General features: G+C 40.9%; 1 protein-coding gene across 3 annotated transcripts in view; it reads left to right on the top strand.

Moving 5' to 3' along the window:
- The window catches only part of tbc1d2b (TBC1 domain family, member 2B), a 136,066-nt gene extending 110,351 nt beyond the window's left edge, over positions 1 to 25,715 (top strand). For 2 of the 3 annotated variants that reach the window (XM_041178440.1, XM_041178442.1), the window contains 5 exons: positions 1,797 to 2,291; positions 12,856 to 12,973; positions 19,429 to 19,614; positions 19,966 to 20,087; positions 21,927 to 22,346. In XM_041178440.1, the coding sequence (XP_041034374.1) occupies positions 1,797 to 2,291; positions 12,856 to 12,973; positions 19,429 to 19,614; positions 19,966 to 20,087; positions 21,927 to 22,227 (1,222 nt within the window). In that variant the 3' untranslated portion in view covers positions 22,228 to 22,346. Of the gene's footprint in view, positions 1 to 1,796; positions 2,292 to 12,855; positions 12,974 to 19,428; positions 19,615 to 19,965; positions 20,088 to 21,926; positions 22,347 to 23,515 lie in introns of those variants that run through there. The other variant, XM_041178441.1, reaches the window with a different exon arrangement.
- The last annotated feature ends 1,623 nt before the right edge of the window (positions 25,716 to 27,338 follow it).

Below are 27,338 nucleotides of genomic sequence, written 5' to 3'. Positions count from 1 at the left end.
TGTGTCAGTTGCTTCAGATTAGTTTTTCTTCATCTAGATATTTAGTAATTTCACCTTTAATTAATGATTCCAATTTTTTTCCCTCCCACTGATGTTAAACCAACTGGCCTGTAATTACCTGACTTAGCTCAGTCTCACTTTTTAAAGTTGGGTACTACGTTGATGCTCTCCAATCTTTGAGAACAGCTGTACTCAGAGCACTGAAAGATAATATCTTGTTATTTCCTCTGATATATTCCCTGGGATCCCTGTATGTATCTCATCAGGTCCTGGCATTTTGTCCTCCTTTATTTTAATTAACTTTTCTTTTTATTTATTAATGTCTCATCTTTTAACCATTTTGGAATTTAACTTCTCTCGAAAATTTCCTATTGTAAACCCCGAAGCAAAGTACTCCAAAGTATCTCCACCAATTTCTTTATCTTCTAATACATTATCGTCTTCTTGCTGGAGGCCCCACTCATGTTAAGCACTTCTCCCTTTGCAGATATATTTGAGTAACATTTCTATTTAATATTTTCTCAAATTCTGGCCTTGCTTTCTTTTTCCCTTTATTAATTATTTTCCTTATTTTTATAGTACCTATAGATCCCATACTTTCCTCACCTTGAATTTTTGTTTTGACATAAATATTTAATTTGGCAGTCTGTAACTCAATGGTTTTTCTTTAATTGGTATAGACTTTTGCTGTGCCTTTGCAATCTTTTATTAAAAATGTCATTGTTGATCCATTTATTTACTGTACAAGTGATAACACCGTAAAAAGCAATTACCTCAATGCTCACTCCTTAACTGGAGCGATCTACTCCAACTTTGATTCTTTGCCCTTGCTTCATTCTTCCATATTCTATTATTTAAAAGGGAATTAGTTGCCATGGTACTAATTTAATAACCAATCATGTTTCCAAAGGATTATTATTATGTCTTCTAACACTGTCCTTTCACATGATCATTTAGTGGCCGTTCATGATTAGCCCCATAAATCTGGAATACAGATATTTTCTTCGCATATTGTTGTAGCAGATGCTCCATTATAGTTCAGACAAACAGTTGTAGAACAGTGCGGTTTCCAAGATAATCAATACTTATCATTAGACACGAGCCAGTAGACATCACACTGCATTCCAAATCTAATTAACACATGCAGCTATTTTCAAGCTTGCATGCATGGCAGAGTAAAAATATACTTCTGAGCTGAGAAAATAATTGATATGATTTTGGATTTGTAACTGCAGTGGAGCAGAACAAATAACGAGCTAATTTCATAGAGTTGAATCATCTTTTGGCAGGAGATATTTCAGTTCACCATAATGAGTGGATGCTAAGTTTGACATGTGTCCTGACAAATATGTTGACTGCATTTGGGAAGAATTTTTTGAGTTGCAAAAAGATACTATGGTGACATTTGTTTGGATGTTGAGTTAAGTTTAATTTAAGCTGACATCTAACTATACATCTTCCAAGTTCCAGAATGAACAGTAAAAGTTAAACTTATACTTTTCATGTATGATTATTAAATATGAATACTTGAGATTGGGACCGGAAATCTAGAATATCTTTTTGGTGGCTCTGAGATCAATCTAGATAAAGAGCAGCTGATCTTCCAATTATTAACAACAGTTATTATAGGAGCGGCAAGTAGAAAGAGCTTAAGGTGGGAAGGAATATGAACAAAAGAAACATTAGAGCTTGAATGTTGGGCCTTCAGTAAATAATCTTTTTATAAATATTTTTAACCTTAAGTAGTTTAAAAATTAAACTTTTTATTGTAAAGTATTTTGTCTTTTCACTTTCAGCGAGTATGACATATATGGCTTCAAGACCATCCCTGAAGATGATGAAGAGGAGAAATTAGTTGCCAAAGTTCGGGCTTTAGATTTAAAATCTCTGTCACTCACCGACAGCTACGAGATTTCCATGGGAGTTAAGTGGGCGAATTACTTTGCTAGCACCATGAACCGAGAAATGATGCGCACGCCAGAACTGAAGAACCTCATTCGCTGGGGTGTTCCACATGAACATAGGTCAAAAGTCTGGAAGTGGTGTGTCAACCTGCATGTCAGAAAATATAGGGATAAACACAGTTCAGGGTATTTTAACTCGATGCTGGAGAAAGCACTAGAGAAACAGAACCCTGCTTCAAAGCAGATTGAGCTGGATCTTATGCGCACTTTGCCAAACAATAAGCACTATGCCTCACCGACCTCTGAAGGAATACAAAAACTTCGAAACGTTCTGTTGGCATTTTCCTGGAGGAACCCAGACGTAGGATACTGTCAAGGTTTAAACAGGTATGAACTTTCTCGTGTTTAGATAGGAGTCTTGAGTTAGCAATTAGTTTGTCCTACTCTTACTTTTTCTTGTGTGCACACCCTGCTTTTAGAAAGTAAACCGCCAGCCAAAGTAGAATTTGAAGCTAGTTTCATTACGTAAAAAGTTCTTTTATTATATCTCCATTGTTAAAATTGTAGCGTTATTCATGGAAAATGCAATTCAAAGTTTAATCAGTGCATCCTGAGTACATTGAATCTAATGTGATCCGAGTTTGATATCTCTATGAAATAGATCAGAATAGAGAAATGGGCAGTGAGAGTTTGCTCTGCACACCATGTAGTGAAATTATGAATCCATTTTTATAAATCAGTTTACAATTTTATTTCTCGTTGGAAGGAAATTTCTCACCATTGTTTTCTATATTTGTTTTTTCAAAATCACACTCCTGCAATCCACAGGGACCCTCTGATTTACTGTTATAACATGGATACCCCAGAACCAGCTCAGTGAGTCCTAATAATTGCAGTGTCAGTTTCCCTGCACCTACATTGCTATCTCCACTAAGCAGCGCAAGCTTTCTGCTGATGTTAACGTTTTAGGTTTCTCAAAGGGAAAAGTTGAGATTTCCCAAAATCCCTTTTTTAATGGGTTGACTGTTTCTTTTCCCATATCCAGAAATTTCCATTATTCAAGTAATTGATTCCAACTCTGCTGCTGGTCGAGCTGCTTGGATTATCACATGAGCCTGGCCCAGGAGGACTTAGTCTAGCACTAGATTGGTTAAAGGAAGAATCAACAGCAATTTGCATTTATATAGCACCTTTAGTAAAATCCTTAGCCATGTGGCTGACTCTTAACTTTTTTTTTTCTTTTATTCCTGGACGTCACTAACAAGGCATTTATTGCCCATCCCTATTTGTCCGTGAACTGAGTGACTTGCTAGGCCACTTCAGAGTCAACCACATTGCTGTGGGTCTAGAATCACATGTAGGCCAGACTAGGTAAGGATGACATTAGTGAACCAGATGGGTTTTTACGACAATCGGCAATGATTTCATGGTCATCATCAGACTTTTAATTCCAGTTTTTTACTGAATTTGAATTTCACTATCTGCTGTGGTGGGATCTGAACCCGGGTTCCCAGAGCATTACCCTGAGTCTCTGGATTAGGAGCTCAACACCATCCAGGACAAAGCAGCCTTGTTGATTCGCATCAGCTTAAATAGCGATCTCACAACAGATGGATCAGATCAAAGCTCTCATCCCATGAAAGGATGAAAAACAACACCCCAGGTGTCCAGGAGTGCTGTCAAACAAAATTTGACACTGAATGACACAAGGGATGTTAGGACAGGTGACTGCAAGCTTGATCAAAGAGAGGTTTTAAGGAGTAATAAAAACCGAAAATGCTGCAAATGCTCAGCTGCTCCAGCAACATCAGTGGAAAGAGAAGCAACATTGATGTTTCAGGTCTATGGTCTTCCATCAGAACTTGATAAAGGTCATCGATCTGAATCATTAACTGTTTCTCTCACCACAGATGCTATCAGACCTGTTGAGTATTTCCAGCACTTTCTGTTTTTATTTCTGACTTCATCTGAATACAGCGTCCGCAGTATTTTGCTCAGTATTTAGGGAGTGTCTTAAAGGAGGAAAGAGAGGTGCAGAAGTTTAAAGAGAGAATTCCAGAGTTCAAGGCAATCAGGCTGGGTCAGCGTGGTTTTGTAAAAGGGAAATCATGTTTAACCAATTTATTGGAGTTCTTTGAAGGAGTTACATGTGCTGTGGATAAAGGGGAACCAGTGGATGTACTGTACTTAGATTTCCAGAAGGCATTTGATAAAGTGCCACATCAAAGGTTATTGCAGAAAACAAAAGTAGGGGGCAACATATTGGCATGGATAGAAGATTGGCTAGCCAACAGGAAGCAGAGAGTTGGCATAAATGGGTCTTTTTCTGGTTGGCAGGATGTGACAAGTGGTGTGCCACAGGGATCAGTGCTGGGGCCTCAACTTTTTACAATTCATATAAATGACTTGGATGAAGGGACCGAAGGAATGGTTGCTGATGGTTAGGAAGATAGTTAGGAAAGTAAATTATGAAGAGGACATCAGGAGGCTGCAAAGTGACATAGAGAGGTTAAGTGAGTGGACAAAGATCTGGCAAATAGGGTATAATGTGGGCAAATATGAAATCATTTATTTTTGGCAGGAAGAATAAAAAAGTTTATTATCTAAATGATGAGAGATTGCAGAGTTCTGAGATTCTGAGGGACCTGGGTGTCCTAATGCATAAATCACAAACAGCTAATATGCAGGTACAGCAGGTAATTAGGAAAGCTAATAGAATGTTATCGTTTATAGTGAAGGGAATTGATGACAAAAGTAGTTATGAGACCACATTTGGAGTATGGTGTACAGTACTGGTCTCCTTATTTAAAGAAAGATGTAAATTTGTTAGCAGTTCAGAGAATGTTTTCAAGACTAATACCAAGAATGGGCGGATCATCTTATGGAGAAAGGCCAGACAGGTTAGACTTGTATCCACTGGAATTTAGAAGGGTAAGAGGTGACTTAATTGAAACATATAAGATCCTGAGGGGTCTTGACAGGGTGGATGTGGACAGGATGTTTCCTCGTGTAGGAGAATCTAGAACTAGCGGTCACTGTTTCAAAATAAGGGGTCGCTCATTTAAGACAGAGATGAAGAGAAATTTTTTCTGAGGATTGAGAGTCTTTGGAACTCTTTCTCAAAAAGCAGTGGAATCAGAGGCTTTGAATATTTTTAAGGCACAGCTAGATAGATTCTTGATTAACAAGGGGGTGAAAGATTATTGAGGGTAGGCAGGAATGTGGAGTTGAAGTTACATTCAGATCAGCCATGATCTTATTGAATGGTGGAGCAAGCTTGAAGGGCTGAAATGCCTACTCCTGCTAATTTGTATGTAGTTTAGGGGCCTGGGCGGTTGAAGACACTGCCACCAATAGTGGAGTGATGAAAAGCAAGCAAGTGCAAAAGGCCGAAATTGGAGGAGTCCAGGGATCGTGGGGCTGGAGGAGGTTAGAGATAGGGAGGGTCGATGCCATGGATGGATTTGGATATACGGATAAGAATTTGAAAATCTCTGGACACCTGGCAGTACTTGACTGCGTTCCAATGAGAAGCAGTCACAACACAAGTCAGAAGGTTTCTAAGCTGATTGCTGCAAGGCTAGTGAGAAAATTTAACCTTTAACAGAGGCACAATCTAGACTGAAGAGACACTCAAATGTGAGTGTGGACCATAAAATCCCCACCCATACTACTTCATTTCAGTCTGAGAAAGTAGAGCAACAAAATGGGAGTCAGCCAGATGTTGATTAATGGAGTGGGCACATCATAGTCATGCCACTGTTGTGATTTAAATTTTAAAGGTAATCTCACCCTAATATACATTGACAAGGCTACTGGCCAAATCAAGTCCTGTGATTCAAGGAATACAGATCTGTGCGTGGAAGATAGAGTCTAGACGCGTCATTCTGTTCACTTGTGCCTGCAAATGCATTAGTGATATTTTTACTGCATCTCAGCCAAATATAGTAAAATCTTATTAAGGAATGTTGACATGGAGTGTTTTTTTTTTATATGACTTGGTAGTGCAGTAAAGAGTGAGTAAAATGCATTATCCATTTATGTTCTGCTATATGCTTGTCATAAATGGGCAGGGTTCATAATGAGAATTCTAAACTAAGACAAATTATATATTTCTTTTCTACCCTTTCTCAGGGCTGGGAGCCATGTGCTTCAGCACAGTCTATTGTCTCTGTAGAGTTCTCAGCATGCCAGGCATCCTTTACTTAGAAATTTTACATAGAACCGTACAGAACACATGGAGACCATTCAGTCCATCATGTCTGGATCTGCTCTTTGAAAGAGATATCCTGTTATCCCTCATCCCTGCTCTTTCCCTGTAGACATGAGCTGAAGAATTTCTCCAGGAAATAGTTTCTCCAACTTACTATCCCCAGTGGCTAAACTCTGGAAGTCCTGAAAACGATTGCCGCCGTTTTCATTATGCTGAGGAAGCTCGGTTGACTTTATCTTCCCAAATCCCTCCTCAAGTTCGCTGCAAAAAGTAGTTTCCACTGGCAGCATTGTATCCTCAGGACACAAAGCACTTAATACGTGTTATGAATGGAAGGGCCATGCAACAGTGTTAACGGTTACAGAGTGTGCCAGCCTATTTCGTATTGAGTTCTTCTTGTACTCCTGTCCATACTGAAAGACAGAAACAGCAGACTGAGATGCGTCAGTCAGGCTAAAATAGAATCAAATTTATTTACACAAGATTTAGCTACACTGAAGCAAGAGGATTAGGCCAGATGATTGACAATGCAGTACACTTGCACAATGTTCTAAGCTTTCTCAAAAAAATAGCCTCTGGAAGTGTTGAGTCCTTTTCAGCATTGACTGAGCCCTAGAAGATTGTAACATGGGTGAGCTCCTGTCTGTGGAGCCCTGTCTCAACACTGCAAGTTGTAAACAAATAGTCGAAGGAAGGACTTTACAGAATAAAGAAGCAAACTGCACTTACATTGCCTAATAGGCTTTCAACACCAGAGAACATAGCAGTCCTCTCACCCCCATCGTCTATCCTTTGAGAAGACTTGGTTTCCATCTCAGGAAACGGTTGATTAGCTTCTTTGGTCTCTCGACTGTTGTTCACTGGGGTAGGCTGGAAAACACCCATTATTGGAATGTATATCTGCTGAGATAATTATCCTCGATGTTTGTTGCAATCGCAGCCGACTTGTTCTTTTCCAGCAGCAAACAGAAATACATTGTCATTTTAATAAGCTAGCCAGACACACTCCTAAATCCTGATTACAAGCTATTTTATAAATTTGAGGGCGGGCTGCCTCCTTTCAATCGATTAGCTATCGCCAGACAGTATTTGAATCACTTCATCCAGACAGAAAAAAGGTTCCAGAATTTATTTTAAATGCAACAGCTACATGTATTTATATAGTATCTTTGATGTCGTAAAATTTCCTAAGGTACTTCACGAGCATTATCAACAAAATTTGACACTGAGTCACATGGGGACATTAAGGCAGATAAGATAGGCTTTAAAGAGTGTCTTAAAGGGAAACAAAGAGGTGGCCAGGTTTAAGGAGGGAATTGCAGAGTTTTGGACCTAGGCAGTTGAAGGAATGGCTGCTAAGGATGGTGCAATTAAAATTGGGGATGCTTAAGAGACCAGAATTGGAGGAGCACAAATGAGGATTGTAGGGCTGCAGGAGGTTACATAGATCGAGGGGAGGCAAGGTCATGGAGCGATCTGGGGGGAAGAAAAGGGGTTGAGGATTTTAAAATCCAGACTTTGTTTCACTGGGAGCCAATGCAGGTCAGCAAGCATAGGTTCAGCCTGGCACTCGGGCGAGATGGTATTGGTGGTAAAGGAGCGGAGTTTCTGGTAGGGAATGAAGGCAATGGCTTTAGACTTCCCAATGTTTAGTTGCAGGAAACATCTGCACATCCAGTACTGGATGTTTGGCAAGCAGCCTGACAATTTTCAGATGGTGGATTGGTCAAGAGAAGTGGTGATGAGGTGGAGGTGGGTTTGAAAATTGCTTTAAGATGTTGCAAAGGGGCAGCATGTAGATGAGAAATAGGAGGGGCCCAAGGATATATCCTTGAGGGGCACCAGAGGTAACAGAGCAGGAAGTGAAACAAATGCAGTTGATTCTATGAGTATGATTTGATAGATAAGCATGGAACCCGGTGAGCACAGTCCCACCCAGCTGGACAACAATGACAAGGAAGAGGGTGGTGTGGTCAACCATGTCAAAGGCTACAGGCCGAGAAGGATGTTGTCATATGGGATGCCCTTTTTATAAGAACTGTTTTAGTGCTGTGGTGAGGCAGAAACCTAATTGGAGGGATTCAAGCATGGAGTTCCAGGAAAGATGCGCACAGATTTGGGATGTGACAACATCTTCAAGGAGTTTGAAGAAGGAAGGGAGGTTGGAGATGGGGCAGTAGTCTGCGAGATCTGAGGGGTCAAGGGTTGGTTTATTGGCCTATCGAAAACTTCAGATTAAAATTATAATGGAGATGTTATGATTTGAAGGAAGGCTGAAGCCTGCTTCCATAATATACCCTGTCATGCAGAACCAGCGAGTCTGCAGCAGGGAGCTGCTTGCTCCACCTCAAACCTCAAAAGGTTTGAGTTTGATTTTATTTTTGATTTAGTACGGTGTGTCAAAATCCACAGGAACATTGTCCAATGCAGTCTACATTAGGACATGTGTTACATTTAACCCCTGGAACTCCTCCTCTAAAGTTCCTTTCATTATTGGCTCCTGACATGTCAGGCTGTCCTGATTTGCTAATCCTGATGTATCGCAGTTTTGTTTCTTTAGATCCCTCTGCCATTTCCCCGTTAGAGGCCAATGAAATTTCCATGCACATTCCTGATGATTGACGGTCATGATACAAAACGCAGTGAATGTTCTCTCAACTTTCTAATCGGCATTTCAACGTTTGCAAAGAGCTTCCTCCACTTGTCTCCTGTTCCAACCCAAAAAAATAAAAGAAAGATGCAAAATTGAGGCCTTGCCGATGCAAGGAGAGTTCAGGAGAAACAATAGGATTTAGAAACATGCCAAACTGTTAAGAGACAAATGGAATTGGGAACTGGTGACTAATTGAGTTAAGTGGTTCTTCCCACTCTTTTCCCCCTACCCAGTCCCCCCTCCCCACCTTCATATCCCAGTGTGCAGAATATCTGTGAAACAGAGGGGAGGGAAATGTTTGTTCTCAAGTGGAGCAGTTTGACTTTTAGAGCTTTACCCACTATCTAAGAGACTCGGACTAGCTAAGGTTGACTGTTTCCAAAGTGCTTTTGCTGCACACCTTTCAGCCAGTCAAGAACGTACGCTTTTCTTTTGCAATAGGACAGATAAAGTAAAGTCAGTTTTGTTTTTGTTCTTTAATTTCCGATTTGGAGTGGTTCAGTAACGGCAATGATTTATGGCACTAAACATCTGCTTCTTGTCATGTGTTCGAGTCCCTGCTGTTGGCAAATGCTCCAGTTTTCCAGCCAATCCTATTTTCCTTTGTTCGTTTCTTTTGGGGCTCCTGATCTAGGCAGCTTCATAGATACTTCTCCCCCTCACTCCCCACAGGAAAGTTGATCTCAAATAATTACAATTTGCAGTTAATGTTCGTCCCTGGCGCTGTTTATCCACTGCTGTCATAGTGTCGATGGCTTAATAGATCAGGAAATCCTTAAATGTGCAGAGTGTGCCATCTAGTGGTGCCTGTTGGCACCTACAGATCATAACAAAATTCATGAATGAACTAAGTCCCAAATATGTTTTTCCCAATTGAGTGGCTGGTTTACTATAACAAACTACATTTTGGAAAAGCGACTATCTGCTGTATTAAAGGAATCTGACTAATGTGAATTGATCATGGATTTCTAGCAGTGTTATCTAAGTTTTGAGTAGTGTGGCAAATAAATTGATCAATCTGCTCCAGAGAAGAGATTTAAAGTATTAATGAAAGCCAATTGCTGAAATTAAGGCTGTAAATGCTGAGACTCTGGACATGTCGCTGCCCTTTCCTACAAAATAATCACAGAGCACGAGGCAAACGCAGTTTTACGGGACACAGTCTCCTTTGTCCAGTGTGCAGGTACAGAGATTAATATAATTAAACTAAACAAGTAGCTAACGCAGATAAATCTACCTAATACTAAAACAAAATACTGCAGATGTTGTAAATCTGAAATAAAAGCTGAAAATGCGGGAACTGCTCAGTAGGTCGGGAAGTATTTGTGGGAAGAGAAACAGAATTAACATTTCAGCTTGACCTTTCGTCAGAACTGGCCACCAAACAGTCATTGAGCTGAAGCGTTAACTTTGTTCCTCTCTTCACAGCTGCTGCCTGATCTGCTGAATATTTCCAGCATTTTATTTAAAGTCTACCTAACTTTACCTCAAGGCACCGTGAGTTTGCTCAGTTTCAGTGGCCCTCGTTGAGCATCATGAAAGATGATTTTTATGTTATCATGCAGTTCCAGATGTGCAGTCGCTGAATAAAGTTACCCATCTCTACATGGGATAGGAGAGAATCACAACAGATTGAGGAGCAGCTCCCCCAAAAAAATCCTGCTAAATTTCAAATAGTTCCAAGAAAGAGTCTACAGTGGCCAAATGTAAATTATCTGTCCCACCCACTCCATAATTATGGGCATGTTTTATGATAATGTTCAGCTGAAATATGACTAAGGCCCATATCTTCCATCTGTTGCATGTGGCTAGCACCTTCTATCATGTTTCCCTCCCTGTTCTTTTTTATGGCAGGCAGCTGTCGTCCATGCAAGAAAATACTGTAACAGGGAAGAGCTAATGGCCCATTCTGTGATCTTTCTCCTGGTGACACATCTAGAGATTAAGCCAGACCCAGAACGGGAGCACCGGCCTCAGTGGGTTGGAGATAAATCTGTATTGGGAGGATGGAAAACATTGGCACAATAATTATGTATTTTCAAAATCCGACCTCTACTTTTCACATGGCGAAGTCTTCATCCCCCCCTCTCTGATCCTCCCAGTCATTGGTAAAACGGCTGCCAGTTGTGATCAGGAATAACAGAATGTATGAAGATACTGCAGAGAGCTGCTATTCCTGTCTGGGTAAAGTTCATTGCCCAGATCAACATAGGCAAAATCATAAGCTACTCATACTAACCAGGAGAGAGCAATCTGGGTGAGGAGCAAAGTAGGAATAATTCACATTGAAAAAGAGCATCCTTGTAGCAGACTGCACACAACTTAACAAAAACAAAAATACCTGGAAAAACTCAGCAAGTCTGGCGGCATCTGCGGAGATGAGCACAGTTAACGTTTCGAGTCTGAATGACCCTTCAACAGAACTAAGTAAAAATAGAAGAGAGGTGAAATATAAGCTAGTTTAAGGGGGTGGGGTGGGACAGGTAGAGCTGGATAGAGGGCCAGTGATAGGTGGAGATAACCAAAAGATGTCACAGACAAAAGGACAAAGAGGTGTTGACGGTGGTGATATTATCTAAGAAATGTGCTAATGGTGACATTAAGGGTAGAAAGCAGGATGATCAAGGTACAGATAGCCCTAGTGGGGGTGGGGTGGGGTGAAGGAATCAAAAAAGGCTAAAAGGTAGAGATAAAACAATGGATGGAAAGGTGGGAAAAGAAAACACAACTTAAGCTTGAATGTATTGCATACCCTTATTTTTGTGTTCTGTCTATATGTAAAGTGTATTGAGTTTCTTCAACTTTGTGAGCATAATCTTTTTACATTTACTTTGAGATGTTTTAACTTTTCTTTTCCCTGCCTTCCTACAAAAATGCACCATCAATGGCAGGGAGAGTGGGAGGTTCCCAAACCTACCAGTGCCACTGCATCTTACCACTTGAAATTGTCCAAGGTGACCTCAGGTAAATATCTGCTAACACTCCTTAGCGACACTGCTGAGGTTGTCAGACGCTGGTGTCTGACTTGTGGGTGTGAACCTGTCTCTCACCACTCTGGTGCTATTCATCATTGTTTTTAGTGCCTGCCTTATCAAGTTGATGATGTCTGGTCGAGGCTGCACAGTTTCATGCTGGTACAAGGCAGTTGATGCAAGTGATAGACCAAGGCAACACGTACCTATACCACAAAGACTGCAAAGATTCAAGAAGGCTCACCACCATCTTCTCGGGGGCAATCAGGAATGGGTAGTAAATACTGGCCTGTCCAGACCAAGTGAATGGGGGGAAAAAAATCCCTGAAAAATAGGACATTGCAGTATATGGTTTTCAAAATGGAGGAGTTTTGCTAGAGTAAAAATAACGTGAACATGTCTCCACACCTGCAGGAGGATCAGAGGTCACAAGACAATTGGCAAAAGAATCAGAGGGAAGATGAGAATTTTTTTTAGGCAATACATTATGATCTGAAATACCTGAAAGGGCGGTGGAAGCATTTAAGATTTAGTAAACTCTCAAAGGAAATTTGATATATGCTTACAAAGAAAATTTGCAGGGCTTTCGGGAAAGGGTGGGGTATGGGACTAATTAGGTAACTCTTTCAAAGAGCTGCACTGACAGGGCTGCCTATTGTGCTGGATGAGTCCATGCTTTATCAATAGGTGCAATGAAGAGGTAACTTGATTTGCATTATTCAGCAAACCTTATACCATGGTCACATTATACATTCAGTGCAAGAGTGAAGAAAGTAACAGTTTTTATGTCATCTGATTATTTCTCGTCCTCTTTAAAAGCCTCCGTGTGCTTACAATTCTTTTTAAGGGTACCATAAAGTTATGAAACATTGATTGCAGTGACACCCAATCTAGACTTTATCAGTGAGTAATTGTTGATTTATTAATTATCTGTAATTCTGTACATTCTAATACAGAATGCAGAGGTCACAGGTAAGGATAGCTTGGTATCCTTGGTACATACTGTGGAATGGATTCATACAGAAATGCTAATTGTCGTTGTCTAGCAATGAGCACCTTAAGAGGAGAAGCAGTGACTAGCTTGCATTAAAATGTGTGAAATCTTCCATGTAGATTGGCAGGAATAGCACTCCTGTACCTGGAACAAGAAGAAGCCTTTTGGTGCCTGGTTGCCATTACGGAGTGTTTTATGACTCCAGATTATTACACAAAGAACCTGCTTGGATCACAGGTAAGATAATTACACAATTGTTTCTCCCTATTTAATTTGACTACAGTGTGTTTTCTCTAACTTTAGTCAATTTTGGCAATGGATATGCTAATGAGGCCATGTGAAAGGTGAAACTGATCCTGAATCTCTGCTTTTAGTGACCAGTGCCGCCGTCATTTTCACTAGAGACACCTGCTGGCACCATGGCTGCTTACTGAAATAGTGCCATTAAACAGTGTCAGTTGTGGTTCATTGGGTAGCACTCTTGCCTCTGAATCATAAGGTTCTAGGTTGAAGTCCCATTCCAGAGACTTGAGCACAAAGGCTGGCACTCTAGCAAAAAACTGAGCGAGTGCTACACTGTTAGGGGGGCTGTCTTTTGTTTGGGATGTTAGAAACTGAGAGCCTTTTTACCCTTTCAGCCCCAGGACACTTATTTCAAAATGCAGCAGGGGAGGTCTCCCTGGTGTCCTGGCCAATATTTAACCCTCAGTCAACATCACAAAATGCCATCTGGTCATTATTACATTGCACACAGCAAGCTCCTACAAACAGCAAATTGGTTACTCCGTTTCTTCTATTACAACAGTGGCTACACTTCTAAAGTGCTTCATTGGCTGTAAAGCACTTTTACAGGTGTCTTGTAATCATGAAAGGCATGTTATAAATGCAAGCCTTTCCTTTCTTTATAGAGCTCATGCTGCTAATTGAAGGGATCAGAAACTGCAGTAAAAAGACAGTAAAAGGAGGAAACGGGATGTCAAAGCCAAAGATAAGAGTAAAAAAGTTAATCCAGTGTTATAACACTGCATTTTCACTGAGCAGCATCAGGGAGGATGAGAGTTTCCTGAATCATACGTTCAAGGAGGAGAGGTCAGGATAATAGGTGGGTGGCCATCAGGAAGAGTACGAAGAGGCAGGGAGTACACGTCTTCAGGAATGTGTGCCGCTCAAACAGGTACTCAGTATTAGAGACTGTAGGGAGTGACGATGCCCTGAAGGAGTGCAACCCTGACCATGGTACCAATGGGCAAGGGGCTGTACAGGAGGGAATAGCAAAGCGTAGAAATGCTGCTGTTATAGGAGATAGGAGATGGTACCAATGACATAGAGGGGGAAGGTATTGAGGTCCCACGGTCAGTTTTCAGGAGCTCGGGAGGAACTTAAAAATTAGGACCTCGAAGGTAGCGATCTCTGGGTTATTCCCAGTGCCACATGTGAGTCAAAGTAGAAATAGGAAGATAGGGAGGATCACTGCATGGCTTGAAGCATGGTGCAGGAGGGAGGGCTTCAGATTCTTGAGCCATTGGGACCAGTTCTGGGGCAGGACTGTTGAAAGGGGATGGGTTGCACCCCAACGAGACTGGGACAGTGTCCTTGTCGGGAGGTTCACTAGTGTGGGAAGGGTTTAAACTAAATTGGCAGAGGGATGGTGGGGCACCAGCATATAGAAGTAGAAAAGAAGAATAAAGTGAGAGCGTTGGGTGGTACTTGAGAAGAAAGCACCATATTAGCTAGGAGCAGACTAAGGAGGACTTTGGGGAATGCAAAGACAGGGTTACAATGCATTATGTAAATGCACAAAAAGTGATAAATAAGGTTGGTGAGCTCCTAGCACTAATTTCACTGTGCGAATATGATGTAGTGGCAGTAACGGAAACGTGGCTTAAAAATGGTGAGAGCTGGGCACTTAATGTACAAGAATATTAAGTGTTCAGAAAAGATAGAGAAGGAAAAAAGGAGGTGGGTTGGCAGTACTGATTAGGGAAGATATTGTAATGTTGAAAAGAGGGTTTGTCCTTGAGGGGGTAGGGACAAAATCCGTTTACTTAGAGTTCAGAGGCATAAGGGATAAGAGCATGCTACAAGGGGTACTAAAATAGAGACTGAGAAAGAGGAGCAAATCCACAGGGAAATTGCAGGGATGTCCAAGAACTATAGAGTGATGATATCGGGGGACTTTTACTAACCTTATTTAGGTAGTTAAGGGTAAGGAAGGGGAGGAATTTCTGAAATGCTTTCAGGAGAATCCCTCGATCAGCATGTTCTCAGCCCAACTAGAAAGGAGGCATTGCTGGACCAGGTGCTGGGAAATGAGATGGACCAAATGTCTTTGAGGGAACAACCTCTCTTGGGTAAAAGTGACCTCATCATATCATAAGGTTTAGATTAGTAATGGAGAACAAGGAGCAACCTAACAGGGAACTTCTAAATAGGAAAGAGGGCTAATTTCAATACAATGGCAAGGGATCTTGCCAGGGTAAAATGGAACCGGTGACTGATTTTGGGGGTGGGGGGAGGGGGGAAACTGGTGGAACAATAGATGGTCTTTTAAGGAAGAGATGCTTCAGGTAGAGGCTAGCTAATTCCAACGAGGGTGAAAGAAACGGGAGTTAAAAACAGAACTCCTTGGATGACGAGTGAGATAAAGATGAGGATGAAAGAAAGAAGGAGGGTGAGAACCAGGTAGTAAGAGTCCTATTAGGGACAAAGAGAATGATATATGCATAGAGGCACTGTGGAAGGCTAGAGTACTTAATGAGTTCTTAGTATTGGTGTTTACTAAGGAGTAGGAATCTGACAAAATATCACCAGAAGTGGAGATAGTGGAGGCAACGGATAGTGTGAAAATTGAAAGGGAGTTGGTACTGGAAAGACTGACCTTACTTAGGGCAGATAAGTCACCTGGCATGCATCCCAGTTTATTAAAGGAAGTGGCAGCGGAGATAGCGGAAGGGCTTACCTTAATCTTTCAATCTTCCCTAGCTGCTACAAATAATCATTCCACTAAGACTCCTTATCTAAGGAAGGATATACTTGCCTTAGAGGGAGTGCACCAGAGCTTCACCACTAATCCCTGGGATGACAGGATTATCCTGAGGAGAGTCTGAGGAAACTGAGCCTGTGTTCCCTAAAGTTTCGAAGAATGAGCGGTGATCTCATTGAAACTTAGAAAATTCTGACAGGGCATGACAGGCTAGATGTGCATAGGATGATTCCCCTGGCTGGTGAGCCTAGAACCAGGGGACTCAGTCTTAGAATAAGGGCTAACCATTTATGACTGAGATGAGGAATTTCTTCACTCCGAGAGCAGTGAATCTTTGGAATTCTTTAACCCAGAGGACTGCAGAAGCTCAATCATTGAGCATGTTCAAGACAGAAATCAATACTAATGACATCAAGGGATATGGGGCTAGTGAGGAAAGGCAGAGCAGACTCAACAGGCCGAAGGACATACTCCTGCTCCTGTGTTCCTTTATGGGGGAGATGCAGAGGATAGGAGAGCGGCAAATATGATGCCCTTTTTCAGGAAAAGGTGAAAGGGCAGTCTGTCAAATACAGGTAAGTTAGTTTAACATCAGTGCTGGGTAAGTCTTTAGAAGTAATAATCAGAGGAAGAAATCAATGCTAACTAACTTGGAGAGGTTTGAGTGAATTAAGGAGAACCAGCATGGATTTGTAAAAGGCAGATTGTGCTTGACTAATTGAAATTTTTGATGAAGTAACGGAGAAGATTGATGAAGGGAATGCAGTGGATGTTGTCTATATGGATTTTAAAATTTTGAGAAGGTACCACATAAAAGGCTGTTTAACAAATTTGAGGTTTATGAAATAGGAGGGTCAGTGTCCAATTGGATAAAAATTTAGCTTATCGACAGATAACATTGAGTTGTGTCAGATGGCTATTTCTCAGACTGGTGAAATGTAGACAATGGTGTTCTCCAAGTGTTAGGACCACTACTCTTTGTTACCAAATATAAATGACTTGGATCTCGAAATACGGCATAAGATTTCAAAATTAACTGATGATCCCAAACTTCGAGGAGTGGTCAATGGTGAGGATGATACAAACTGCAACAGGACGTAAGCTAGCAGAAAGGGTAGACAAGTGGCAGATGAAATTTAATACTGGGAAATGAGAGCTGATGCACTTTGACAGAAGGGATAAGGAGAGGCAATATAGGCTAAATAGCACAATTTCTAAAGAGTGTGCATGAACATAGGGATCCGGGGGTGCTTGTACATAGATTTTTGAAGATGGCAGGACATAGTGAGAGAGAGGTTAGCAAAGCATATGGGATATCAGGCTTCATAAATAGCATTGAGTACAAAAGCAGGGAAGTTATTCTTTATAAAGCTCTGCTTAGGCTCCAGCTAGAGTATTACATCCAATTCTGGTCACCACACTTGAAAGATGAAGGTGCAGAGGAGATTTACCAGAATGGTTCCGGAGATGAGGGATTTTAGTTACAAGGTTCAGTTGGAGAAGCTGGGGGTCTCCTTGGAGCAAAGGAGGTTGAGAGGAGATAAAAGCAAAATACTGCGGATGCTGTAAATCTGAAATGAAAACAAAAAATGCTGGAAAAACTCAGCAGGCCTGACAACATCTGTGGAGAGAGAGAGGCAGAGATAACGTTTCGAGTCCATATGACTCTTCAGATCTCTGAAGAATCTGAAGAAGAGTCATACGGACTCGAAATGTTATCTTTGCCTCTCTCTCTCCACAGATGCAGATGTACAATGTTTTGTGTTTGCGATGATAATGTCCCAGCATCTTTACACAGTATCGATTTGGTTTCAGTATTGACATGTTTGAAGATTAACCCCTTGTGGTACAGCCTGCCTCTGTGTTGAGGTTTGGCTTGTTTTTGTTTTGCAGTGTTTATGTCCATGAAGCAGAGTCTTTGGGGTTTTTATATTTAATAAAGTCCAGTCGGAGGGGATTCTGATCCCACACTGGTAGTATTCACTGGTACAAACTCGTAACGCGCAACCCTCACAAGTTCTACATTTTGACCTTGTGATTTTGATATCACTTGCATGGGCTTCCTAGACAGATTTAAAGATCTCAAAGTCAATAAATTCTCTCAAAGATTCTGTATGCAGGATGCTGCTAAATAAGACTAGGGATGAAATCTCTGACAGTCATCTTGAAGGTGTCAGTGAAGAGGATGGTCCTATTACTGGGTTGGATGTGATCCCATGTTCTACCTATTTTCAAGAAAGGGGATAACAAACTCTGATATCTACAGTCCTGTTGGTGTCAGTAATTGTGAAAATAAAGGAGTGCGTCATTAACAAGAAATTTTATGGATTATCTATTCAAATGACCTATTGAGTGGCAGTCAATGCTTTGAGAAGGGGCTGATCCTGCCTTATTCACTCTAGTCTTTTTGATGAAATGACATCCCAATTGGATGTTGGAAAGCCCTAAGATTTAATTACCTAGACTTGCAAAAAAAAAATTCTCTGACATTCCACATGGAAGATTATATAAGCTTGATTATCTAAGGCAAAAGAATTTGGCTAAAACTAGAGAAAGCAGCAGGCATTATCTAATAGAAAACAAAAACAGAATTACCTGGAAAAACTCAGCAGGTCTGGCAGCATCGGCGGAGAAGAAAAGAGTTGACGTTTCGAGTCCTCATGACTCTTCGACAGAACTTGCGTTCGAGTCCAAGAAAGAGTTGAAATATAAGCTGGTTTAAGGTGTGTGTGTGGGGGGCGGAGAGATAGAGAGACAAAGAGGTGGGGGGGGGGGGTGGTGTGGTTGTAGGGACAAACAAGCAGTGATAGAAGCAGATCATCAAAAGATGTCAACGACAATAGTACAATAGAACACATAGGTGTTAAAATTAAAGTTGGTGATATTATCTAAACGAATGTGCTAATTAAGAATGGATGGTAGGGCACTCAAGGTATAGCTCTAGTGGGGTTTTTTTTTATATAATGGAAATAGGTGGGAAAAGGAAAATCTTTATAATTTATTGGAAAAAAAGGGAAGGGGGAAACAGAAAGGGGGTGGGGATGGGGGAGGGAGCTTACGACCTAAAGTTGTTGAATTCAATATTCAGTCCGGAAGGCTGTAAAGTCCCTAGTCGGAAGATGAGGTGTTGTTCCTCCAGTTTGCGTTGGGCTTCACTGGAACAATGCAGCAAGCCAAGGACAGACATGTGGGCAAGAGAGCAGGGTGGAGTGTTGAAATGGCAAGCGACAGGGAGGTTTGGGTCATTCTTGCGGACAGACCGCAGGTGTTCTGCAAAGCGGTCGCCCAGTTTACGTTTGGTCTCTCCAATGTAGAGGAGACCACATTGGGAGCAACGAATGCAGTAGACTAAGTTGGGGGAAATGCAAGTGAAATATCTCCTCAGATATTCTATCTAATAGAATGTCAGGCTGAGGAGATATTTTGAATGGAGCTTCTCAGCAGTGCCACATTTTCAGATGAAACATTAAACCAAAGTCCCACCTGTCTATCTAGGTGGATGGAAGCATTGTAATAAGAGTAAACATTTCTTCCAATGTGCTGCCCAACAAACTAACTGTTTCTAGGACCTTGTGTGTAAATTGACAGCACTTCGAAATGAATTCGTTGACAGTGAAATGCTTTGGGACATCCCAAGGAGATGAAGGATGCTCTATGTAAAAGTGAGTGAGTTCTTTTGTACTTGAAATTGTTCCTTTCTGTACACTAGGTTGACCAGCGGGTGTTCAAAGACTTGCTGAGTGAGAAGCTGCCACGGCTACACGCTCATTTTGAACAGTACAAGGTTGATTTCTCACTCATCACCTTTAACTGGTTCCTTGTGGTATTTGTGGACAGTGTTGTCAGTGACATCATGTTCCGTATCTGGGATTCGTTCCTGTATGAAGGTCCAAAGGTACAGTACTTTCACTCGATTTCATGCCAATTTTTGGGTTTAGATTCATGTAACTGTTAAGTATTTACATTTTCTGTATTTTTTGTGAATGCTGATTATATTTATGATCCTTACAGAAATTTTAAGTCAAGAATTGAAATATTTTAAACACAGGCAGTGTAACATGCATGACTGACATTGTCTTAGTGTAACACCCGAGGAGAATTTGAAATTTTTACTGCATTTCACTGATCAAGATTTTTTAACCTAAGTTTTAAACTACTTGTGATTATGATTTTGCTAGCTGTGGTCATCTAAAACACAAGCTGTCTACTTGTTTATTTGTTAAATCACTTTCTGCATTGTACACAGGTTATATTTCGATATGCACTTGCTGTCTTCAAATTCAAGGAGGAGGAGTTTCTAAAGCTTCAGGATAATATGTCCATATTCAAGTATCTAAGATACTTCACTCACACTATTCTTGATGCAAGGTAAGTGGCAGTGCTGCTAAATCTCTTTTTTTTAATACGCGTGATATTTAATCACTGCACAAGTTACTTCATCCCTCATTTCCAGTCTTGCTAGTACCTTGTGCTTAATGAAGTTGGAATTCACCTAGGCATTCTCTTTATTTAAAAAAAAATTCGTATCCTGTTGGATTTGCAGTGACTGTGAAAATGGTGACGGCGCATCCACATTAGACCATTGTTGTCTTCAGCTCCTTCCATGTCCTTGCTCCGCCTCTCGATCCTCTTCAACCCTGTGTCCCAACACACAACCCCCCCACTGCCTCCTCATAACCTTGTACTGGGCATTGCTGGCCCCATCACTACCAGCACATCCTTCGGCCCTTATACTTCCTGTGCTGTAGAGTGCTCTTTCTAACCCCTGCAGCTTGCTATTTCTCTCCAATTTCAAATCACTCTTCAGAACTTCCTTTGTACCTTTATCAAGTCCCTTCATTTTCCTCCTTCCTGCCTAGCCTTGCCCCGATAAAGTGCCTTGCGGCATTTTGGGTTTTTTTCCATTCTTTCATGGAATGAGAGCCTCGCTGGCAGGGCTAGCATTTGTTGCTCATCTTTAATTTCCCATGAGAAGGTGGTGATGAGCTGTCACCTTGAACCACTGCGGTCCGTGTAGTCCAGGCACACCAACAGTTCTGTTAAGAAAGGAGTTCCAGGATTTTGACAGTGAAAGAACTGTGATATATTTCCAATGGTCAGGATGGTGTGTGACGAGGAGAGCTTGCAGGTGGTGGGGTCCCCATTGCACTTGCTGTCCTGTCCTTCTAGGTAGTAGAGGCTGCGGATTTAGAAGATGCTGTGGAAGGTGAGTTGCTGCAATGCATCTTGTATAAGATACACATTGCCGCCACTGTGCATTGGTGGTGGAGGGCGTGAAAGTTTAAGGTGGTGTATGGGCTGCCAATCAAGCGGGGTGCTTTGTCCTGGATTGTGTCTAGATTCTTGTGTTGTTGGAGCCGCACTCATCCAGGCCAGTGGAGAGTATTTCATTACATTCCTGACTTGTGGCTTGTAGATGGTGGATAGGCTTTGGGGAGTCGGGAAGTGAGTTCCTTGCTGTAGAATTCCCAGCCTCTTCTATTTATATGGCTGGTCCAGTTAAGTCTCAGGTTAATGGTACCTCTCAGAATGTTGATGGTGGGATATTTAGCGATGGTAGTGTTGTTGAATTTCAAGGGGTGATTGTTGAATTCTCTCTCATTGGAGATGATCATTGCCCGGCATTTGTGTTTCTTCAGAGCATCTGAGGAAGAGTCATGCAGACTCGAAACATTAACTCAGTTTCTCTCTCCACAGATGCTGTCAAACCTGCTGCATTTTTCCAGCATTTTCTGTTTTTATTTCAGATTCCCAGCATCTGTAGTATTTTGCTTTTAACTTCGTTTCTCTGAAGAAATAGGTTAAGGTACACATCCATTACCATGTATCTGGCAAGCAAACAGTACGCACCGTTTATTGCTCACACCAGTGAATAGTCATTTTAAAAATTTTTTTTTTTGTGGAATGTGGTCATCGTTGGCAGGGCCAGCATTTGTTGTCGATCCCTAATTGCCCTTGAATTAAGTGGCTTACTAGGCAGTTAAAAGTCAACCACATTGCTGTGGATCTGGAGTCACGTGTAGGCCAGACCAGGTAAGGATGGCAGATTTCCTTCCCTAAAAGACATTAGTGAACCAGGTGGGCTTGTAAGAACCCCTTCCATTGGCTCCTCTCTATTAGCTATTCATATCAAGTGAAGAAGCTGCTTCATTAGGGAAAAAACTAAAACAGAAATTAGTAACCATCATTTAACCTTTCTGTTACAAGGATCGTTTGGCTGGGTCTATATTGCAAGTATCGTTCGGCTGGGTCTATATTGCAAGGATCGTTCGGCTGGGTCTATATTGCAAGGATCGTTCGGCTGGGTCTATATTGCAAGGATCGTTCGGCTGGGTCTATATTGCAAGGATCGTTCGGCTGGGTCTATATTGCAAGGATCGTTTGGCTGGGTCTATATTGCAAGGATCGTTTGGCTGGGTCTATATTGCAAGGATCGTTTGGCTGGGTCTATATTGCAAGGATCATTTGGCTGGGTCTATATTGCAATGTTGGAAACGATGGAGTCTGATGTCAAACTTGAAATTGCACAACATTGAAAATATTTTAATCCTATGACTTTGGAAAACTAAAATTCGTTTCTAGTTGAGTTTCGTGCAATGTACAATTTGTTTGAGGTGCTGATTATGAATTTGTTCCAACTAAGTTATAAACGAAACTTGGGTGTTATTTCATTATCCAATTTAAATTAAAATTCAGAAAATACTTACATTGTCTCAGGTGAACAGTGCAATTGAGATTAGCTTTCTATGTTGTTTTCATAAACTTTGAAATGTTAGGGAGATGTTCTTGCCTCCACCCATTGGTCAACCAGAGCAGAAAAACGTGCCATACTGCTGATCCTTCAGAATTTATAAATGTGGATTTCTGAATTGTACATGAGAACTGACGACAGGAAGAGTGAGGGGAGGGACGAAAAATGGGGTGGATAGGTCTTAGGGAAAAGCTAGAAAGGAGGAAACTGGGACGGGGTTGTAATATAATTTTACTGAGAGAATGGAGGATATGAGAGGTTATGAAAACTGCAAATGTTACAAACCCCTGACCCAAATCAGGAATTCTCCACCTCAGAGGGTTGTGGATGTGCCATCATTGAATATATTTAAGGCTGAGATGGACTGATATTTTTGGTGTCTCAGGGAATTGAGGGATAATGGTGAGCAGGCGAGAAAGTGGAGTTGAAACCCGAGATCAGCCATGATCATAATGAATGGCGGAACAGACTCAATGGGCCAAATGATCCTCTGCGTCTATTTCCTAGAATAAGTTTCGTCACTCAGCTAGGGTAACCCAAACTGGATGTGTTTTCTGTACATCAGGCTGATGTGAAGAGCCCATTTGTTGCACACTGGTTAAAGTTGTAAAAAGGAAGAAATATTTATGTAGCAACTTCTATACCCACGGCATCCCAAATTGCTTTACAGCTAATGAAGTGCTTTTGAACTGGAGTCTCAGTTGTAGAAAAAGAGGCAGACAATTTGCGCACACAGCAAGCTCCCATGAACAACAAGTAGATGTGTACCTTAACCTATTTCTTCAGGGAACCTAAGATAAAAGCAAATTTGCTTGCCCCGGATCCTGTGAATGGTCAGAATGTCAGGATTCCTCACTCTTAATGAGGGAGTTCTGTGACTGAGGCTGAGATCTTGGCCATGAGTAATTTTCCCATCACTGAGAACAAAATTATAGAAGTTGGTGGGAGGGAAAGCGTGTAGGCAGGGCGGGGGAGAGAAAGAGACACAATCAAATTTTTCATCAAAATTGTTTCCAGAATTCTAATCGCTGGTTTTGTGTTGTAGAAAACTTACCAACATTGCTTTTGTGGACATGAATCCCTTTCCAATGCGGCTAATCCATAATCGCAGAGCTTTCCACTTGGAGAAGGTGCGCCTGGAATTGAGTGAACTAGAAGCAATCCGCCAGGATTTTCTACGGGAACGTGAAACTGCGAACCCTGAAAGGAGGGATGTCATTAGTGATGATGATGAGGACACCTAACTACACATGCAGTCCCACTTTATGACCAAACAGCCTTGTTGAATAACTAAACTACAAGAATGGCCCAGGAACAGAGCTGGAACTTCCCAGTTTGAGTCCCAGGGCTATCTGGCACCCAAATTTGTTTGCTGCTGTTGGAAAACAGTGCCCTGGTTCTCAGCTGAGCCAGAAAGTTGGTATCTTTGAGCAGGTGGGTGCTCAGACATGGATTGTCCATCCCACTTTGTAAGCCAGCCCACTATTTGAGTGCTAAGTAGCCCTGTTATCAGTCATCTGCTTTCAATTTAATGTTCTAGGGAGGCAAGTGGCTCTTACAAGACAAACAGTGGAGTAACTTACTGTTCATCCTTAAAATAAACCTTGTATCCCATCATGGAAGAAATATGCTGGGCATATTTCTCCGTAACTGCACATGATGGAAAGATTGTGTGTCAAACTAACCTTCAGACTGATAGTGGAAATATGTCAGGTACCAGTACTTGGAACTCTCTGCTAATCTTATGCTGTTAGTGATGGCAAAAAATGTCAGTTCTGGTTAGCTAATCATGGGACCAATTATAGTACGCAACAGTATTATTTGGAAATCTTATCTAGTGTGATTTCCAATTGGATGCATTGTCTTTGATCCTTTTTTTTTGCGTATCAGTATTTTGGGAAGCAGGCTTCCTTAACAACCAAAAATGATTTGTATTAAATGTTGGGGAGGAAGGGAAGATTTGCCTTAAAATAAATGGTGTGTGATTTTTCTCCGAAATAATAGGGAAAAGGGAAAATGTGCTAGTTGATATAATTTACCATCCTTGCTCAGACTATCAATTCACTACAATATTGTGTTTTGAAAATATTGATATACCTTTTGCCTCCATTTAAGAATATTCAGTAGAAGTGTGATTTCATGTTTACAGCCAAGATGAATATCATGATAACATCAGTCAGCTCAATTGATTTTATTACAGAATGTGAATTCTCCTGTAATATCTTCTACCTGTTTTGTACAAAATGTCATTTATAGGTTCTATAATGCACATTATCTGTCACAATCTCTTGAAAATTGTCTCCTCAGTTCATAATACTAGTTACAAAGCGGAATTTGAAATGTGTCACATTGGTTCATCTGTGAAACATGAGCTTTGTTCCAGTCTATATTACAGCCATAAATTGCACCTACCAATTTTAGAACCATCTAACAATGACCTTGAATCGCACTTCAGTTTTGAAGGCCTCTTGAATGACTAAACCCTGAATTCATTGCCTGTTAACTGTGAATGGGTGGAAGATCTCACCTTAACTCCCACTTCACTACAACTCCAGCTAGGCCATAACAAAGGGCAAAATGTGTCACGTTTTAGATCAAAACCAAGGGACATGTATATTTTTGTGAAACAAGACCATTTTTCAAAATGCAGTATTTGTTTCATGAACTTTGAGTTTGACGGGAACCGGACCAAGATTATTATATTTTTTGATGTCTCATTTAAGTTTTGTCCTTAAGGCTGATCCTAATTTGACTGCAGGAGGTTGGAGGGTTGCAGAGGATTGCTGGAAGTACATCACAAACCCTCTCCATTCGAACCGCACTTTGCTTGATCTGGTCCTCAATTTGTTAAAGTAAACAGTTATACAGTGGTATACGGTCCCTGTGACTTGAAATATAGAATTTGCAAAATTTTCTTGAGTGAATTGTATGGCAGGATCTCATGTAGAGCCTGAATACCTGTAATCATCTTGATGTATCTTGAGTATCTAAACTTTGCTGTTGGTGAGTTAATTTTTATACTTTCCACACAGACTGTTAGGAGTTTCTGTATGACCAGCAGCTGAAGAAAGCTGGGAAAAGAATGTTTTGTTTACGCTGAATGTTGACTTTTTTGACATTTCAATATTGTTTGTTTTCATAGCAATTCTTGTTAACAGAAGCACACCATTTTGTCTTATCTGTTTAGTTCAAGTATAAAGGAAACTTGTTTCATGGTTCTGAACATTAAAATAATTTTTCCACAATGAAGTGCCTTTAGGAGTTTTTATATTTGACAAAATACTGTGCTTGGACTACCTGGTTTATTGGTACAAAAGGTCCAATTTACACCAAATTCGTGAGTAGGGCATAGGAACAGGAGTAGGCCATTTCACCCTTCAAGACTGTTCTGCCATTCAATAAGATCATAGCTGATCTTGCTGTGGTCTTAGCTCCACTTTCCTGTTGTTCCCCCATAACCCTTGACTCCTTTGCCTAACAAAAATCTAACTCTGCCTTAAAAGTTTCAAAGACCCAGCCTCCACTTACTTTCTAGGGAAGAGAATTCCACATGCCAGTGAACCTTTGGGAGAAAATGTTTCTCCTCTGTCTTAAAAACCTCTGATTTTTAAACTATTTCCCCTAGTCGTCTCCACAAGAGGAAACATCCTCCGAGTATCCACCCTATCAAGTATCGTCAGGATCTTAAATGTTTCAATAATTTCACCCCTCATTCTTCTAAACTCCAGTTCAACCTTTCTTCATAAGACAATCCCTTCATCCCAGGAATGAGTCGAGTGAACCTTCTCTGAACTGCTAAAGCAAATATATATTTTTTTAAATAAGGAGACCAAACACACTACTCCAGATCTGGTCTCACCAAGGCCCTGTACAGCTGAAGTAAAATTTCCCTACTTTTATACTCCATTCCTCTTGCAATAAATGCCAACATTCATTCCATTTGCCTCCCTAATTACTTGCTGTGCCCACATACTAACTTTGTAATTCATGTACAAGAACACCTAGATCCCTCTGTACCACCAGAGTTCAGCAATCTTTGACAATTTAAATAGTATATTGCTTTCTATTCTTCCTGCCAAAGTGAACAAGTTCACACTTATCCATGCTATTTTGAAAAGAGAGCGGGGAGACTTCATTTTAAAAAGAGAGCGGGGAGACTTCATTTTAAAAAGAGAGCGGGGAGACTTCATTTTAAAAAGAGAGCGGGGAGACTTCATTTTAAAAAGAGAGCGGGGAGACTTCATTTTAAAAAGAGAGCGGGGAGACTTCATTTTAAAAAGAGAGCGGGGAGACTTCATTTTAAAAAGAGAGCGGGGAGACTTCATTTTAAAAAGAGAGCGGGGAGACTTCATTTTAAAAAGAGAGCGGGGAGACTTCATTTTAAAAAGAGAGCGGGGAGACTTCATTTTAAAAAGAGAGCGGGGAGACTTCATTTTAAAAAGAGAGCGGGGAGACTTCATTTTAAAAAGAGAGCGGGGAGACTTCATTTTAAAAAGAGAGCGGGGAGACTTCATTTTAAAAAGAGAGCGGGGAGACTTCATTTTAAAAAGAGAGCGGGGAGACTTAGTGTGAAACCAGTGGCGGAGTGACATCAGAAACCACAATGTGACACAAATGCAGGGAAAGCAGCCGATTGGTGAGTAGGATTGGTGAGTATTTCTAGTGTTTAAAGTAAAAGTAAGGTCTTTAGTTTGTGTTTAGATCGCTAGTCCTTTTTCTTAAAAATAGCTTGTTAAGTTTAAAATCGATAACTGGTGTGTAAAAAGTTAATTACAATAAAGTGTAAAGAGCAAGGATACTAGAGTAATTAATTAATTTTTTAAAAATTCATAGTGATGGCAGGACAGGTTATGTGTTGCTGCTGCTGC

The sequence above is a fragment of the Carcharodon carcharias genome, chromosome 32 (assembly GCF_017639515.1).
Source record: "Carcharodon carcharias isolate sCarCar2 chromosome 32, sCarCar2.pri, whole genome shotgun sequence".
In the NCBI taxonomy this organism is placed as follows: Eukaryota; Metazoa; Chordata; class Chondrichthyes; order Lamniformes; family Lamnidae; genus Carcharodon; species Carcharodon carcharias.
This window is presented reverse-complemented; position numbering and strand designations above follow the sequence as displayed.